Source organism: Bombus huntii, unplaced genomic scaffold, assembly GCF_024542735.1.
Source record: "Bombus huntii isolate Logan2020A unplaced genomic scaffold, iyBomHunt1.1 ctg00000061.1, whole genome shotgun sequence".
NCBI classification, from domain to species: domain Eukaryota; kingdom Metazoa; phylum Arthropoda; class Insecta; order Hymenoptera; family Apidae; genus Bombus; species Bombus huntii.
The window spans coordinates 496,236-516,264 of NW_026099322.1; the positions used below are offsets into that span (position 1 = coordinate 496,236).

At 36.1% G+C, this 20,029-nt stretch overlaps 2 protein-coding genes across 3 annotated transcripts in view; both read left to right on the forward strand.

Annotated features, from left to right (window-relative positions):
- The window catches only part of LOC126875985 (omega-amidase NIT2-like), a 41,353-nt gene extending 22,087 nt beyond the window's left edge, over window positions 1-19,266 (forward strand). The window contains exon 5 of one of the 2 annotated variants that reach the window (XR_007693838.1): window positions 18,803-19,266. The gene's annotated coding sequence lies outside the window, so the exon portion shown is untranslated. Of the gene's footprint in view, window positions 1-999; window positions 1,502-18,802 lie in introns of those variants that run through there. The other variant, XR_007693837.1, reaches the window with a different exon arrangement.
- Window positions 17,490-18,118, forward strand: LOC126875987 (omega-amidase NIT2-like). The gene is made up of 2 exons (XM_050638920.1): window positions 17,490-17,719; window positions 17,871-18,118. Exons 1-2 carry the CDS (start codon window positions 17,494-17,496, stop codon window positions 17,960-17,962), a joined length of 318 nt encoding a protein of 105 aa, XP_050494877.1. The 5' UTR covers window positions 17,490-17,493; the 3' UTR covers window positions 17,963-18,118.
- Window positions 19,267-20,029: the final 763 nt, after the last annotated feature.

Sequence of the window (20,029 nt, forward strand, 5' to 3'; positions counted from 1 at the left end):
TGATAAAAACGCTGTCAGTTATTAAATAAAAAATAATTAAAGTTTAGGAGTTGGTAACTTTGATATTAAATTACAAAAGTTGCAGCAATAGAATTAGCGACTACATTTTTATGTTATTAGGTACATCTATTCGACATCGACATTCCTAATAAGATTACTTTTCGAGAGAGTGATTCACTCAGTCCTGGTAACTCCCTAACGACGTTCGACGTGAAGGGCTGCAAAATAGGTATTGGCATTTGCTATGATATTAGATTCGAGGAAATGGCACGCATTTATCGTAACAAAGGTACAGTAACTTAATCGATCAATACTTAACTAGCAAAAAATTAAATATCTTTCTTAAATATATTCTATATAAAATTAATATAATCTGTAACTCTGTATAAAAAGAAGCTTAATTTAAAAAACCAGTATATTTGCTGAAAATGAAACAAATAAAAGAATTAAAAGCACAATAAGAGGACTGTCCTCGCATATTCAGAAATGATGGAATGTGAACCGTGCAACTACGAAGTTAATTGGTATTCGGTGGCTTCATATTTCCTGCTTCTCTGGGTTAGGTTGCCAAATGCTGATATATCCAGCGGCATTCAATATGACCACTGGACCACTGCACTGGTCATTACTTAAGCGTTCCAGAGCGAATGATAATCAATTATACGTTGCCTGCATATCATCGGCTCGTGTTCCTTCAGCAAGTTACGTCGCATGGGGGCATACACAGTTGACCAATCCCTGGGGAAAGATTCTTTACGATTTGGAAACTCAAGAGAATATGGCAGTCACCGATATCAAAAAAAAAAAAAAAAAAAAAAAAAATGAGGCATACTATATAAGATTGTCATCGATTTAAAATCAAAGTATGAAAAGGATACCCTGGAGAGAGTAAAACACAGAATCATTCCAACTAAACATTCAGGTCGTACCGACACCTAGGTATCGTCTTACAATTAAATCTCGGTCTCGAATGGATTAAAATGAAATACATACTTGCAGCTTCAACATCTTCAATATCGAGGAGATTCAAACTTTACAAATAAATGTAAATTGCGATGTAAAACAAAGCGATGTAAAAAGGGAAAAAGGAGGAAAGAAGGAACAGGGAAGTAAAGAGAAGAAACGAATTTTTCATTTTCTCGAAACTGGATCAAGTTTCAGGAAGACCATCCAAGTAATTGATGTCCTCTGTAATTATTTGTTAATCATGCGCGGAATCAGAACGATTCGACCTCGTTCCAAAGCAAATCGTTACTAGAGTAGAGACGGGAATTAATAATTCGTGTCAATTGTTCGATCGTGTTCACAAATTCAAATGCGGTTGAGTGGCGGAAACCATTTATAACACGTCCCATACAGCGTAGATCGCATACACGTCTTAGGATGTATTTTTGGTACTTATATATACTCTATATATATATTCTTACCCTATATATACTTATATGTACTCTATATATATTCTCTATCTTAGATATACCATAAAATATTTCGTGAAATCGCGTATTCGTGTCTAATGTCAGGGATTCTCTTTCCACAAGTCTGCGTTTTCTATATTATCTTTCTTCCTTATCAGTAGGCATTCTCACAATTTGTGATTAATACTGCTCGTACAGGAATATTAGGTTTTTGACGTTGTAAAATTTCACGTGAAATAATAATGCCTATATATTGACTAATTTATCAATTAATTAAATCCGTGTATATCAAGTTTTCTATAATTTAGTACTTTCGTGTAACTACAGAAATTTGATGCAATATAAAACTTGATTAAAACAGCGATTCATTAGGAAACGAGAATAATGATGCAAATATTTTTTGTAGCCATTATATAGGATTTCGATCGCATAATTAATCAGTATCAACTTACCAGTCTTTAACGGAAGAATAGAAGGAAGGGTAGGCGGTACACAGACCGCAATTATCATCATCTTCATGTAGAGTGTCAAAATGCCGAACATCTTCGTTAGTCGTCAGAAGTCGCGATGAGAAGCGTAAAAGAAGTGCACTAGCCAGAAGTATCTGCGACAGAAATCAGAATACACTCGTTTTCGCATGGTTGGATCAATTTCGCGTGGGACTAACCTGATTGAACCTAACGCGGGATAATTGTGTTAGGGAAGTGATACATTTACACTGTACATGAGAGTGTGTGTGTAAGGGCCAGAGGGCGTCAAGGTCTTAGTGGAGACAAAAGACTGTTGCCAGATGTTAGAAGAATCTAGGATAGTCGGTTGGCGACCAGCGTGCGTGCAAGACGTTCTTCAGAGTGTAATATAGATGTATAACTGTTGCGTGGGAAATATAGTCAATAATTTGTATTCCCAAATCCTCGAATTTCCTTAACATGGTAGCAGAGCGTGGTTACTAGTTTTGCAAGATATTTGGTGCGTGGTTACGATCTTGCGAGTGAGTTTTCAGTAAGGAAAAAAAAACTTTCAGAGGAAAAAATATACTTCGAGCACGTAGGAACGCTTGAGTAAGAAAAGAAAAAAAGAAGAATCAATTAAAATGGAGAGATCGGAAATCATGATACCTATATTCGATGGTGAGGATTATGGAATGTGGAAGCAAAGAATCACGATGTTTTTCAAATATAAGGAATGCGAGGTTGCTACAACTAGAATGAAGAACGAAAGAGACGATGAAGACTGGGACAAAAAGGATTTGAAGGCGATTAATATAATTTATAGTGCAATATCGAACAGACAATTGGAGTATGTTAGGGAAGGAAAAACGGCGTATGATATAATAAAAAGGTTCGATGAAATGTACTTGAAAGAGTCGACGGCACTGCAGATCGTATGCAGAAGGAGATTGGAAAACATAAAACTGGAGAACTACAGTGATTCAGCATCATTCTTTAACGATTTTGAGAAATTAATCAATGAATTAAAAAGTGCGGGCGCACAAGTAAGTGAGAGGGAAAAGCTGAATTACATGCTGAATACGTTACCCGAAGAATACAGCTACATAGCGGACATAATAGACGCATTGAAAGAAGAGGATCAAACGGTAGCGTATGTAAAAAATAAAATAGAGATAGCAGAGAAGAAAAATAAATCCAATCGAGGAGAAAGGCAAACCAACGCCTTTTCTGCAAAAAAGGAAGGATGCTTCAGATGTGGAAGATTAGGACACTTTGCGAGAGAGTGTCAAAATGGCGTCCAAGCGGGAAGCAGTAACGGCTATTGGCATGGGCCAACACGTGGTCGAAACAGAGGAAGAGGGAACAAAGGCAATACGAGCAGAGGACGTAGAAACTTTCATCGTCAATCAAGAACCGGCACGGGCGAGCATGGAAACTCAAGAGCAGGCATATGGACAGCAACGGCGCACTTAGTAAACAGCGCCGAACGTAGTGGTATGAGTAAAAAGGAAAGATGGCATAGGATGCTAGGACACGTAAATTTTAAATATTTAGAGATTTTGGGTAAAGAGCAACTAGTGACTGGCATACCGAATGAATTTGAAAAGGAACTTTTGAAATGTAGGGTGTGTATAGAAAGCAAAATGCATAACTTACCTTTCAAAAATAATCGAACTAAGACTAGGGAAATAATGGAAATTATTCATACGGACGTATGTGGTCCCTTTAAGACTACCGGATTCAATGGAGAAAAATATTTCATTTCATTTATCGATGATTATAGTAAAATAGCTAGGATCTATTGTATAAAATCAAAAGATGAGGTCTTTGATTCTTTCGTACAGTTCGTAAATGAAGCCGAAAATTTAACGGGCAAGAGGTTAAAAATATTAAGATGCGATAATGGTAAAGAATATTTAAATAATCGAATTTATAAATTTGCTAGGGATAAAGGTATAAGAATAAATAATTGCTCAACATACGTACATGAATTAAACGGGACAGCGGAAAGGTATAATAGAACAGTGATGGACATGGCGCGTTGCTTGTTAGCGGAAGCGAAAGTACATAAAAGGTACTGGCCGGAAATAGTTTGTACAGCGGCATACTTGAAAAATCGAATATTAGCGAATACTATAGAAAGAAAGACACCTTTTGAAATATTCTTCGGGAAAAAACCAAGTGTTAAAAATCTACATCTATATGGAAGTAAAGTTTTTGTAAGAAGGCCAGAACAAAAAAGAGTTTCCAAATGGGACAAGAAGGCAGATATGGGAATTCTATTAGGATATAGTGAAGTAGGATACAGAGTCTTATTAGGTGGGAACATAACAATAGCTAGACATGTAGAGGTCATAGAGACAGACACTAAATGTATCGGTTTTGAGGAAAATTCATTAGAGGCAGATAGAAATGATAGCGAAGATAACTATTCATTGGATGGTATGGATATGGAAGAGTTAGAAGGTAGGAAAGATGAAAATAATAGTAGTATTGAAAGCTCAAACACTCCTAGGAGATCTACACGTATTAAGAAAACTCCAGTAAGGTATCCAGAAAAGGAAAATATTTGCGAGATTCATGCAAATTATTGTAAAGTAGATATCCCTCGTACATTTGAGGAGGCGATTGGTTGCGAAAATAATGAAGTTTGGAAACAGGCTATGGATAAGGAAATAGAATGTCTCTATAAGAATAAAACTTGGAAATTGGTAGAAAGGGTAAAAGGCAAAGAAATATTAGATGTAAAATGGGTTTACACGAAAAAAATCAGAGGACAGGTATAAGGCTAGATTAGTGGTAAGGGGATTTCAACAAAGAAACGTAGCCGATGACATATATTCTCGAGTGGCGAGTAATCAGACCTTTAAGATATTGCTATCATATTGTTGTCAAAATGGATTAATAATTGAGCAAATGGATGTAGAAACTGCCTTTTTAAATGGTGAAGTAAGCTCGGAGGTATATGTAAATCAACCAAAGGGATATGCGGACGGAACGAATAGAGTTTGTAAATTATCGAAAGCGCTTTATGGGTTAAAAGAAAGTCCGAGGGACTGGTATGAGTGTTTTGATAAGTATGTGACGAGATTAGGTTTTAAAAAGAACAATATAGAGCTGTGCCTATATACTTATGGAGAGGGAGAAAATGTTGTTTATTTGTTAATATACGTAGACGATTTGTTGATTTGTAGTAAAAACAAAGGGAAGATACAAAGTGTAAAAAAAATTATTAACTGATAAATTTGAAATGAAAGATTTAGGTGAAGTAAAAGAATATCTTGGAATAAATGTAGAGTATGATTATTTAAAAAATGAAATGAGATTAAGCCAAAAGAAATACATAGAATCATTAGCAAACAAATATAAATTACATAACAGCAAATTGTACTGTACACCTATGGAGACCAACTTAAAAATTGAAAAAGCTGAGATAAATAGAGAGGACATTGGATACAAGAATTTAATTGGCGCATTGCTGTATATTAGTGTAAATACCAGACCCGATATAAGTTATAGTGTGAATTATCTGAGCAGATTTCAAGATTGTTGTAACGAGACACATTTTAAATATGCCTTGCGAATATTGAAATATTTGTACCGGACTAGAGATTTAGGGCTACATTATAAAAGAAATGAAAAGTGCGAAACGATAGATTGTTATGTGGACGCTGATTGGGCAGGAGATCATATAGATAGGAAATCGACTTCTGGGTATGTAATTAGATGGTATGGAAATGTAATTGGATGGAAGTCTAAAAAACAAAGGTGTGTGACAAAAGCCTCGACGTATGCAGAGTATGTTGCTCTATCGGAAGCGGTGAGCGAAGTAATGACTATCAGAGAACTAATGAAAATCTTCGATGTAAATGTAGACGATAACCCTGTAAAAATCTATGAGGATAACTCTGGAGTAATGAGTATAGCAAAATACGGAACTTTTACAAAAAATTCTAAACACATCGAAGTTCATTACCACTACGTTCACGAGTACGTAAAGGAAAATAAGATAAACATAATAAAAGTAAGTACAGAAGAAAACACTGCGGATATTTTTACGAAGGCACTGTGTAGAGAGAAATTTGAAAGGTTTAGGTCATGGATGAATGTAAAATAAGAGAAATGTAAATAAAGCGATAAATGTTAAATATTTTGTTAATTCGACAAGTATGTAAATAAAATTAAGTGTACAGTATAAATGTAAGGAGGCGTGTTAGGGAAGTGATACATTTACACTGTACATGAGAGTGTGTGTGTAAGGGTTAGAGGGCGTCAAGGTCTTAGTGGAGACAAAAGACTGTTGCCAGATGTTAGAAGAATCTAGGATAGTCGGTTGGCGACCAGCGTGCGTGCAAGACGTTTTCAGAGAGTAATATAGATGTATAACTGTTGTGTGGGAAATATAGTCAATAATTTGTATTTCCAAATCCTCGAATTTCCTTAACATTTACTTCATTTATTTTCCCTACGTATGGACAGTGTGTTGTTAAATGCTTCGTATCGTATCTTGTCATATTGTTTATTGCTCTTGTTTGGTGACCAATTTTTGCTAATTCGTCACTTAATTTTTTTTGTGTTAGTTTTTGAATGTAGTCCTCTTATAACTATTTCGTAGCTCCTTTCCGTTTTCAGCTGGTATGTGTGGTACACAGCGTTTTTTCTTTTAATTCCTTTATCACTTTCCTATAATTTTCTGGGGTGTTTATTTGAATTTTTACTTGTTCTAATTTTGTTTGTTTTATTGTGTAGTTTTCCTTCCCAACTATATCGTTTAGTCGATCAATAAGCGGGTCTATTATCTGGGCGTCGACAAATATTGGTGGTGGTTTTGTAGTTTGCGTTGATTTAGTTGTGTTTTTGGTTGTTGGGTCGTCTATTTCTTCCGTAAGTGAGCTGAAGGAGTTTCTTAATGGTAATTCTTGCAGCCATCGCTGCTTTTCTGTATCTGAATTTCCTGTTATTTTTCGTTTCTTGTTATAACTTGCCACCTTCCAGCTTTCATCCTGTTGGGTTAATTCGTTATTGGTAATATTCTCTTCATTGTTTGGTATTGTTTTCATATCAACTTCGTTTGTAGCTGAGCATTCCTGTTCTTCGTTTATTGGTTGGCTTGGTTTTGATATGTTTGTTGTTTTATTTATGTAGTATTGTTCGTCTTTGTTAATTATTTTTATCGGTGGGATGTGCTTTTTCATTTTAGTTTTGCTTGTAGTCTTCTTAGTAGAAGACACGAGTTTCCACCATTTAGCTATGGGCGTTGTCGTAACTTTCTCTTCCCCACTTGCCGCACTTTTTCTGAAGCACTGTTTTACACGTCCGTTTAGCTCGGTTGCTCTGGCAGAACTCGATTTACAACATTGAGAACATTTATATCGAAAATTCTTTCTCGCATGAAGCTTCCGTATTAATACAAAAGGCACGAATTAAGATATATGATTATTCACAAGTATTAGAGCACTTGCTGATCTTATAGATTTTATAGAAAATGTGATACATGATTGACCAAGATTATTAAGAAAATGATGTTTACATCCGTATGAGATTAACGATCCGAAATACACACTTTGTGAAAATTCGTGACAGTTGGAGGAAAAGTAATGAATTAACGATTATGTGACAGCAATTAAAATCCGTCGATCTAAGGTCTTTATTAAATTAAATAGTTCAAAATCGTTTACATATTAGGTGATCCCATAAGTTTTTGTGTATATATTTATACACTTTTGTGTATATATTTCATGTGTCGATTTCTAAACATACGGCGATAAGGGACCAATGCACTTGAGCTTAGCTGATCGAGAACAGGCTAGAGTAGATCTTCGTGGGCATAAGATCGTAATATAGTGAACACAGTGACTTCTAACAGTAAAAAATCACGAGTGAAATGCGTATCCATTTTCGACATCTCATGTTATATGAATTTCGGAAAGAAAGTTCGGTAACAATTGCCAGGAAAAACATATGTGCTGTTTACGGAGAAAATGCGCTTTCATCTCGCACCTGTAGGAAGTGGTTCCAACGTTTTAGAGCTGGGAATTTCTGTTTAGAAGAGGAGGTACGCTCCGGGCGTCCTCCTCAGACAGACGGAGATAAAATTCGGGATCTTGTTGAAAAATCACCAAGTTTGACAGTTCAAGAGATGTCAAATGTCCTGAAAATACCTAAGACAACGATTCATAGGTGTTTAAAAAAAATGGGGATGGTGTCAAAGTTGAACGTTTGGGTGCCCCATGAACTTACGGAACGGAACCGTCTTGAACGAATGACAGCGTGCATGTCATTAATTGCACGTAATAAACGTGAACCATTCCTTAAACGCCCCTGGTAACTGGTGATGAAAAGTGGATACTTTTCGAAAACCCTGAACGGAAACGTAGCTGATCCCAACGAAATCAGCCACCTGAACGCTGTGCAAAACCAGGGTTACATCCACGTAAAGTTCTTTTGTGTGTATGGTGGGATTATAAAGGAATACTCTATTTTGAACTTTTATCTAGTGGTGATACCATTAATTCAGACAAATATTGCGCTCAGTTGGAAAAATTAAGGGAAGCACTAGCTGAAAAACGGCCAGGTTTAGTGAATAGGAACAACGTTATCTTCCATCACGACAATGCTAAACAGCATGTCGCGAAAAGCGTTACAAAAAAATTGTCTGAATTTAATTGAAAAATTTTACCACATCCTCCATATTCCCCAGACTTTGCCTCATCTGATTACCACCTGTTCAGAGCATTACAACACTTTTTAGTAGCTAAAAAATTGGAAAATATTGACACTCTCAAAAATAGCATAGAAAATTATTTTAAAGAAAAACAAGAGAACTTTTATCCAGACGGAACCTACCAGAAAAATGGGAAGAAGTTGTACAACGAGAGGGGGATTACATTTTTTCATGAAACTGAAAGGTATGTAAACGATCTTAACATATATAACCTCTCGAAAAACGGCACGAACTTATGGGATGACCTAATAATTAAACAACTATAAATATATCAAAAGATTATAATAAAAGAATGTAATAGAATATCTAATGTCCGTACTTGTAAATACAACGAAAAACGTAACGTGTAGATTGCAGATGTTTATGAATGTAAAATTTGCGAAAAGCATATGAAAGTTATACACATAAAATATACAAATATTGATATATGCACGAAAACTATGCGTATATGCACAAAGATATGTACAATTTATGAGTAATATGTCTAATATTGATTTATTAACGTTATGTGAATTGATACAAAAGGATATTTAACAATTTCGTTTTAAATAAAAATCTATTTATGACGACGCGCCAAAATTCGCATTACGATAAATTACGATAAATTATAAATTGCTTTTCCGTATCTGCAGCACTCAAATTGTACAAGTAATGTGTGCGTTTGAGGGCCCGACCTTTTGGTCGACCGCGCCATACCTGCAGTAAAAACGCATACTGGCTTCGCATTTAGATGTTCGCGTTCGACTTGGGAATGGCGCGCATAGATGGTCGGCGCGCGACTTGCCCTCTCCTTGCGGATCATTGGACAAGTTAAACCTACCCTTTCGGGCGGCAGCTCGCTTAGCTGGCGCCACGCGATACCTGCCACCATATAGCTCGGTCCCAGCAGGTTGGCTCTCCAGCCGATTATTCCTGCTCGACAACCATTTTGTATGCTTACCGCTTGCACCGACGGTCACAGGTTTCCTCTCCAGCTCGCACGCTTCGTGCTTTTTTCTGCGCCCCGGTTCTTCGTTACTGTTGTTTTCTTGGTTCTATCTTGTTTATTGTTCTATCTTCGATCCAGTGTTCTGTTTGTTGTATCCGTTTATTTCTTCGTTGCGATTCTTTGTTTGGTTGTTGTTGTTGTCTCTATAAACTTGAAATATAAATGCAATTTCCTTTTAAATACAGTAACGAGGTTTATTCAATTTCGATAACATTGTATTAGTAAGATATCGAAGCTAGCAACTTTTCGTTGAAGTTTATTTTATATTTCTTAAATTATTCGGGTAAAGATAACTCCACACTGACGGCCTATTGTCCACAGACAGATGTCGTAGTAATCGGCGGACAATGTCTGTCAGTGAAACTTAAGGCGCGTACGGGCAGACTACAGGCGTCTGTAGACATTGCCTGCCGACAACACATGCCAAAACATGTATATAAACTGCCTGCAAGCAACGTCGCTTGTCCACTAGAAGTTTGCCGGGTATCACTGCGTATCGATGAGTCGAAAATGCCTTGGAGATGCAACACACGGATCGTTTAAATCTACCTGTAATCCAATCAAGCTAGCCTAAAAAAAAGACAAATTCAACATTAAATTGTATCGGACATTTTGCTACAACGCTCAACTGATAGAAATCATGCTCAGGAATAAATATATGTCTTTGCTAACTTTCTAAATATATGTAGACGACGTTTTAAATTGCTAGTAGTTGAAACAAACAATATGATATATTTTTGAGTGATCTATAAGGATTTACAGGCCCACTGGGAAATCTTATTAGTGTTCTCTTGCACTATGTATTAAAGCGCATCAACACCGATAGAAGCACTGTACACGCGATATCGTCGCAGTGTCTCCTGAAAATCGGCGATAAGTCGCTCGAAACTTTACTGGAAACATTTCTCCATGTTCTACTGACAATCACATAGCATGTGTCATTGCTGGAATTTGATAAATTTGGTTGAGAACACGAAAGAATTTTCCGTTTACAATAAAGCAAGGGACTATCGAGTTGGAACAGTTCGTGTTTGAAAATAGCGTTCTATGCTAAAATAGCGGTGGAAATTATACTACATGTAAAAGTGAGTCATAAAAACAAATACAATTTTCTTATTTTCTATCTTTTTTACTTTTATCGCAAGTTTGATTTCTATACATATAACTGTTTTCAATTTAAGGAGGAACTTATTTTCTTAAGGGCTTTTCATACAAATTTGAAAAATAACTGTTGTTTTTGATCCCTTATCTCTATCTTTATCCTTCTATTTTTGTGAGACTGTATCGGTTATTTATTCTTAATATTTACAATCCGAAGTCTAATTTATGTGCCGTATTAATTTTCTGTGAATAATTTAGAGATATGTGAAATCTTGCTATATATATATACTGTTTGGTACCTATTAGAAGTGCGTTCGATCTAATGTGGAAAATTCTTAATTTTAATAAAATAGTTTCAAATTGCTAAGGCTGGGGCAAACTAAGAAGTTTCTGGAATATACAGGGTAGTAAGTCGCTTCGCAAATATGTGTACATCGGGACAATATGTTACATATGTAATCCCTTACACAGTTTCATATGATCTTGTAAAATAATCATTCTTCTTTTAATATCAGTTGGTTTTTGTATTTTTATTTCATTTATCTCATAGATTATAATTCCTTTAGGAAATTTTTGCAAAAATTTTCGCTGGAAATTTTCAGAAAACCTTATTCCTGAACAAAATTTGTTTTGTACTACGAACTGTCGCATTTAAATAAGAAAAATTCTATTTATGTAATTTTGTTATTAAGCTTGTTCATATCTAACTTCAAATTATCTGTAGCTTGTTTATAATTAATTAAGTTTGAAATGTTTGTTTGTTAGTTATTACAAAAGGGTCATAGCTAAGTTTTTGAGTTGTGCTCAGCTTATTATAACTTCAGTTATTATGCTCTGAGCGTCATGTTGTTTCTTAATAAAATTCTTTAGTCTCAATAATCAATTTTCTCTGTTCATAAAGATGGTGGTTGTTTATTTTAAGAATTTTGTTCTTAATTCCAAATATTGCGGACATTCTTTTATTATGCATTAGTTGGTATCCAATCTTCTTGGATAGGACGTATTGTATATTCCATTTTTATTTGTTTTATATTTTATCCTGTTTCCTAGACTCACTGCACAATCACGTTTGTCTCTCTGCTAATCTAACTTGTACTATTATTCTTTTAGTTATTAACAATAATTTCATATCTAAGCAACTCACTTCAATTATGTTTTCTGAGTCGTTAGTATATTTATATACTTCACCGTTGATAATTCTGTAGATTATTCTATTCTCTCCGTTTATTACGCCCCAAGGCTTACTATAGGCCGTGTTCCTAACCGTCGCAAACAGATCGTCTTACATGACCGTCGAGATATACACAAAGTAGCGATAAACGCATAGTTGTCGTCAAGCAGCGAGTTCCAGAAACATCTATTCGCCTTCGGTGCGTTATTTTATCCGCATAAAGAAGCTGGTATACGTGATCATAGGCGCGAACGGTGGCGTGATCCGAGCGTAGTGGGGGTCGTCTTCCAGAGAAGACAACGAAAAGGATCGAAGAGTAATCGGTCCCTTCTGAAGAGTCAAACGTTATAAACTGCTTAGTCTAACGAATTCATTGAGAGATATCGCAAAGTCGGGTCGAATTCCTATAACATATCAACTGTATTTATCGCTAAATAATTTGTGACGTTTTTATTATTACATTCATTATTTTTAAATATACAAGCTATATTAACCTGTTAATACAGTGTTAAATTCATTGAACCACCCCTATTATCGGGATAAATAAATCAGGGGATCGATCAGTTCGTGGCGTCGGTTATCTAATTGCAACGGGAATTTACTACTCCCGTTGACGTGCTTTCTCGCGATCGCGTCTCTCCGCGAATGCTCGAATAAACACGGATTGCTTTTTAACTAAACATATTCATACCCTGTTTTCTCAAAATCGAAAGCTTAAAACATCCGTTCTTACTGATGTTATTTCAATTATATTTATATCGCGTTATTTCAATTATCTAATATATTTTTTACTTTTTTCATGTAAAATCATCATTTTACCAATTGTACCATAATTATTAGGAAGCTCTGTTAGAATTTAATCTTGGAATTAAGATTAATAATCTGTGGAAGACACAATGTTTGTGTTGAAACAATATAATGTGATATTTATTAAACAATTATTACAGGAATTATAAGTGTGTGTGTTCTGGAATGTAGACAGTTGACTGACTGGCACAGACACAGACACAGACTGACTGGCTTAGTGACCCATGGCCCTTGAAAAGGTTTTGAACCCCACTCTCTATGCAGTAATGAGTGTGACCTGTGTGGGTGTCTGTGTGGCGTCACATGTGCCGCAGAACCTTCTAGTAGCTTCTCGACGTGCCCATCGGGAATGTTCCATCCATATTCCTACGCTTCTTCCGCCGAATTCTCGAAAGAGCATGCACGTGCTAGCCGCCGTGGTACATCTCACGAACGCACGCTAATGAGGATATCGCTGAACAACGAAGGAAAGAATCCGTTCGATCAATCACCTCATCTGTATGCGATTAATATCGTTGTATTCCAACAAACTCTGAACAATAACTTAAACACGAAACTGTAATTTGTGTCTTTATAATTTGCAACGTTGTTAAAATTTTGTATCTCCCTTTGCAAATGCAAATAATTTAAATGAAAAAATACATGGTTTTTAAATCGTTTCTCTTATATTCGTAATAATAATTTCGTTCTACAGTGAATGCATTTATTATTCAACGACGTGATTTTCGGTTGTTTATTGGAAAGTTATAATGCTGCTGATCTATAGAATTAGTACTGACTGTTATAGTAATATGCACAGCGAGTCATTTGTAATAAATTGTAATTACTTGTAATGTATATCGATTGTAATTACTTGTAAACCACTCGATTCATAAATGCATACATATGTGGCGGCACTCGACAGCACAAATACGACAACTCGACACTAACTAATACCAGACAACGGCAGCGCAGTGGTTAGCGTCTCAAGTTACGAGCGTTCGGGATCTGGGTTCTTAAATCCCGGCGACCGTAGTCCGATTTTTCTTCCACGATTCTTAAATGAAAAGAAAATACAGCAGTACCCTAGCAGCGACATCTACAGCCAGCAGCTACAATTATCATTTGTGTCTTTGTTCTCTCCTAAAGGCCGTCCAAGGGACTTGAGAATGCAAAGAAGAAGTGCTGCAAGAACATAACAAATATATTTACAAACCAAAACCAATTCATTACAACGCTCATCCTTCAATTACATCCTCCGCTTCCTTTCTGTCAATCCATCTTGCCCATATGTGGTTCCATAGCTGCTGAATCGTATATAGACAAACAACAACTTGAGTAAGCAAGGGGGATGGATGTAGAGCCGACAAATAAAGGAAAAGGAGAGAGAAGTGTTTCGTCCTTGAGTTTATCATATTGTGGTGGCCGGGGGATTCAACGCTATGTCCTCGATTCGCTCTAAGTACTCAGGTTCTAGACACCCTTGGAGGGCCGTAGATTTTTCTTCATCGCCCGCGATGCTCGCCGCCGCGAGCTATCTCTCTAGTAAGGAGAACCATAGCACTATCTTCTAGGGCATCGTCAAAGGCACGCGAACTCTTCACTGGTCGTAACTGTTTTATTCTTGTTTGACATATCGTAGGCGCGCCCGGAATCACGATAATTGAAATCTCATTAGCTCGATCACGTCGGGGTCACTTACACCTCACATATTTCAAATAAAATCTGCATAATTCTGAAGGAAACACAACTACATTTGGGTTATCTTGTTTTCACAGAAACCTGAGAATTGCTCAGAGTATTTTAATAAAATATTCAACTACTTTAAAACGCAAAAAATAGTTTATTGTATGGAATATATAGAGTGGTTCACGCAATTGTTTCGGCATAATTGGAAAATTCGAAATGTGTAGCTTTAATAATATTGCAGAGGAAAAATCGGATTCGTCGAGGACAACCTTCGTTCAGAAAGTAAGGGAAATTGGCATTGCTGCTAATTGGTCAATTTGTATATCGGTGGTTAGAAAAGGATGCTAGCCGCTCTCGAGAGAAAGTCTCTAGTGGGAGACGTCGTTCATTAAAAAATAGGCGTTTCGACCGTTCGCGGAGAGACGCGATCGCGAGATAGCACGTCAACGAGAGTTGTAAGTTCCCGTTACGATTAAATAATCGACGCCACGAACTGATCGATCCCCTTATTTCGATTATGATAATAAGGGTAGTTCAATGAAATTCCACAGAATTAACACAAATAAATTAATGTTTATTTCAACAACTTATTAACTAGAAAGATATAAATGGAACAAAAAAAATGTAACTGCGTTTTGGTTGATAAGTAATGCGCGACATACCACATGTGTTGACGGTTCGACTTCTCGAAAAGTTCTGAACGCCTTTCGATTTTTTTCGTTTTTTCTGGAAGGCGACCCCCACTACGTTCGGATCACGCCACATTCTTTTACTGCGAGGTAAAATACGGGCCACGAGTCGACGTTTCTGGAAGTCGCCCTGCTTAATGAACCATGCGCTTGCCACTACAATGTTTGTTTGCCGGGCAGACGCGACGATCCGTCTGCGACATTATAGTGCCGCGATCGATAGTTAAGAATATGACCTATGGTAAGCCGCATGGCGTAACATTCTCCCCCCGTTGAGAGGGTACCGATCAAACTAGGGAGGTGTGGTTGAAGTTCCCATCTTATTTCGTCTCGGTGGCTAGTTGTTCGGGTTTCTCGAGATCGGGTTGAATTGGCAGTGGGACAAGCCTTTTGACGCCCCGATCCAAAATGCTCTTTGCCGTCTGAACTGTAGCTGTCCGGATGACACCATCGGCGCCTGGATGAACCTTGATAACTCGGCCCAGAGGCCAATGCATGGAGGGAACGTTGTCCTCTCTGAGGATGACGATTGTGCCCTTTTGGATGCTGTGTCCACCCTTGCTCCATTTATTGCGGTTGGTTAGCTCGTTCAAATACTCCTTATGCCAGCGGTTCCAAAAATGTTGTTTAAGCTGTTGGATATGCTGCCATTTGGAGAGTCGGTTCGATGGAATGTCTCTGAAATCTCGATCACGTAAGCACATTAATGAATCGCCAATGAGGAAATGTCCGGGAGTGAGGGCTAGGAGATCATTTGGATCGGTGGAGATAGGAGTTAGCGGGCGGGAATTGAGGACTGCTTCTATTTCTATGATAAGAGTATTACGGTGTTAAGCTCATATGTTTCTGTTTCTCCACTCGCGCTGCGCCATAATATCCTTTGATATTTCCGATCCTCTGGTCGTACGAGGAATTGCCGATACATTTTCTCGATGTCGCCAGTGAGTACGTACTGATGAGCGCGGAATCTAATTAATATACAAAATAAATTGTGAATTGATTCGAGAATATAGGATTTCCCCATTTTCATGATTATCGTGATTTTTGTATAAATATATTTTTTAAGATACTAATAATTAGGTACTTATAAATTAGTATTATCAATTATTTTGCATTTATAATTCCGCCTCTAGTATAAGTGTTAATTGAAAATTAACTTTATGTTTGAAAAAGTACTAGCAAAGTCGTTGAGTAACAAGCCACTGATGCTAACACAAATAGCATTGTCGTAATTAAATATTTCTAAATATTCATTTTTCATTTTGAACCTGTAGAAACAATTTATTATATATACTATTAGCTAAGTAATTGCATATTTAATTAAGTCGAAATATAAAACTTAGTTATTTTAATAATTTAAAAAATAAAAAACTGACAAACATTTCAATTTAATTTATGGTTGGAACAAAAGACAGTTATTTTTCATTAATTGAAATATTGCAATGCAGAGTACTTTCGAAAATACGCCGAGAGTATTCCTGATGGTGAAACGAGCGTTGCTTCATCGAACGCAGCTAAAGAAAACAACATCTATGTAGTTGGTGGTACGATGCCTGAAATAGAGGGCGATAAATTGTACAATACCTGTACTATTTGGGGTCCCGATGGAACTTTGATAGCAAAACACCGAAAGGTAAGTAATATATTCCTTTATGGCTTTGGATTTGAAAATATTGGGGTGAAGAAAGTGACTCTATCTAGGAATAATTTAGGAATATACATATGTACATACGTATACTATAACCAATTCTATAATTTACGGTTTATAAAATACGTTATGATACGGGAAACGCCCATTTTTGTTGTAATGTGTAATATAAATTTTTCACATACTTAAAATATTATTATACTTATTTTTTCTCCTTTTTAAACATTATTAAATGATAAGATTTTTTAATAAAAGAAAGTGATAAAAACGCTGTCAGTTATTAAATAAAAAATAATTAAAGTTTAGGAGTTGGTAACTTTGATATTAAATTACAAAAGTTGCAGCAATAGAATTAGCGACTACATTTTTATGTTATTAGGTACATCTATTCGACATCGACATTCCTAATAAGATTACTTTTCGAGAGAGTGATTCACTCAGTCCTGGTAACTCCCTAACGACGTTCGACGTGAAGGGCTGCAAAATAGGTATTGGCATTTGCTATGATATTAGATTCGAGGAAATGGCACGCATTTATCGTAACAAAGGTACAGTAACTTAATCGATCAATACTTAACTAGCAAAAAATTAAATATCTTTCTTAAATATATTCTATATAAAATTAATATAATCTGTAACTCTGTATAAAAAGAAGCTTAATTTAAAAAACCAGTATATTTGCTGAAAATGAAACAAATAAAAGAATTAAAAGCACAATAAGAGGACTGTCCTCGCATATTCAGAAATGATGGAATGTGAACCGTGCAACTACGAAGTTAATTGGTATTCGGTGGCTTCATATTTCCTGCTTCTCTGGGTTAGGTTTCCAAATGCTGTTATATCCAGCGGCATTCAATATGACCACTGGACCACTGCACTGGTCATTACTTCAGCGTTCCAGAGCGAATGATAATCAATTATACGTTGCTTGCATATCACCGGCTCGTGTTCCTTCAGCAAGTTACGTCGCATGGGGGCATACACAGTTGACCAATCCCTGGGGAAAGATTCTTTACGATTTGGAAACTCAAGAGAATATGGCAATCACCGATATCGGTAATTTACAGCTTAAAATTAAAAGCGAGAGATCCATGATGTAATTAATTTTTAGTCTCGTTAATTTATCGATTTAGCCATCTTCCTCTGTATTTGTTGAATTTATTAGTAAGCATTACTTATTACTTCGTATGTTTCTTTTTTCTATCAGATCTAAAAGTTGTTGAGGAAGTAAGGGCTCAGATACCTACATTTTCTCAGAGACGTACAGATTTGTACGACACTGTCTGTAAGAAGGAGTAACTCTACACTAAAACAGAAAATGTTTTTTTATAATATTTCTACTACAATATCCCTTTTTTGTGAATTATTACTAATTTCTTATCATTTGTACTAAATGAATGACTCAATTAAGAAAACCAAAACGTTATAAATAATAATCTGTATATCTTGTGTATCTGTATATATTGTGTGTGTGTATGTGTATATATATATATATGTAGTATCGTGGACGAAAGGCCTAAGAAATATCGGGCGAACTATGAACAATGTCGCGAGAGCCGAGGCGCCGTCGGGCCCATCAATGTGTTATCGGTCTTTTCAAGTGCATAGTTTCGTGGAAAAGACCTACGTGACCCTGGCCACGAGCGTCTGCAGAACACGTGTGCGGTGGGCCTAGGAAAAAGACAACAGAATGCGGCAACGACCAGAGAGTTAGTCGAAAAGCAGAGAGTGTGAGTCGAGAAACAGAGTGCGAGTCGAGAAGCAGAGTGCGAGCTGAGCGGAGACAGAGGTTGCGAGTGGCGTTGCCGAGAGAGTGTGGATTGCGCTGTTTTCTGTGCGTTTGGCGTGAATAGTTCAGGTTGAACAACAATCGTCTTTTTCTTTCTGATTAACATCTCTATTGTCCACTCTTTGTAAACACATTATATCACGATATTACATATATTTTATATTTTAGAAATATGAGGCATACTATTTAAGATTGTCATCGATTTAAAATCAAAGTATGAAAAGGATACCCTGGAGAGAGTAAAACACAGAATCATTCCAACTAAACATTCAGATCGTACCGACACCTATGTATCGTCTTACAATTAAATCTCGGTCTCGAATGGATTAAAATGAAATACATACTTGCAGCTTCAACATCTTCAATATCGAGGAGATTCAAACTTTACAAATAAAAGCGGCCTGTTCCCCTTTCCACGACAGACTCTCATACCATATCCGCTCTTATCCAGGCTTTTACTTGAAACCAGCAATGCGTTCATTTACAATTTAAATTTACCCGGACCATCCACTGAATCGTCAGTCCTTTATAAATATATAATGAACCTAGAACATGTGCCTGTGCCTCTGGTATCGATGTTCGGCTTGTGATGTTCGTACCGGAACCTTCGCACAATTTCAATTTGTCACGCGTGAACATCGATTCTTCCAAGGGTCACAGCTTTATGCGGCTAAATCCTTTAGAACGATTAAAATGATACTAATGATATGGTATTTTTTACAAAGATTTAACATATCCATCAAATAGGAAGTTTCGTGCTCTCCTATTTTATATTAATTATAAATTAATAAGTTTTACATGTGTTATTTATAGATCTAATAAATTTTGTATTGATTTACAGCAGGTGCTCCGGGTATAAACAGACGACAAACGAACAAATAGAAATTCAAACTATTGTCGTTGTTTAACTCGCATGGGACTATAAGCTCGAATTGGACTTAAACGTTACGATCGTCGAGAATAATTACTATATGTACCCTGTACGACGGGCAGAGAATCTTAAGTTATTAACGGCAATTCCTTTGTGCATAATTCAGATTTATTAACAACCTGTAATGGATAATCATCGATGAACTCTTTTTGAATAAAGTTCACATTTATAAAGCAAACACTATAAAATACGACAGGACAATTGTAATCGATAAATAACATTTTATTAGGATATTATAAGAAGCTAAGATATCGAGGTACATTAAAATTGAGTCCGCTGCAACCCTCATGACATTTAAAATCCTACACGTATATTGAGTAAAGTTGTTATATTAAATATAATCATATTAAATACAAGCTCGTCCGCTGGATTCCCAAATTATTTGGTTAAATACTTTGAATACGAGAATACCGAGTGTTAACAGTAGTAAATCCTCTATATGGTATGTTTACTTTGCTATCTTGAATAGGTAAATAACATTTCACTTTAACGCATTTAACCAATATTAACATTTAACATTTAACCAATATTATACGCATATGCACATAATGTTACTGTTACATATAATGATATATACGTAGATATGCACGTTAATTAAATCCTCTATATGGTATTTTTATATCAGTATCGTAAACATTGTAAACCG

Bases quoted from the DNA above. Each gene is read 5' to 3' on its own strand.
- LOC126875987 (XM_050638920.1), top strand. From the start codon at position 17,494: ATGCTGTTATATCCAGCGGCATTCAATATGACCACTGGACCACTGCAC. The intron at 17,720-17,870 runs GTAATTTACAGC...TTTTTCTATCAG, and splicing joins TATGGCAATCACCGATATCG to ATCTAAAAGTTGTTGAGGAA.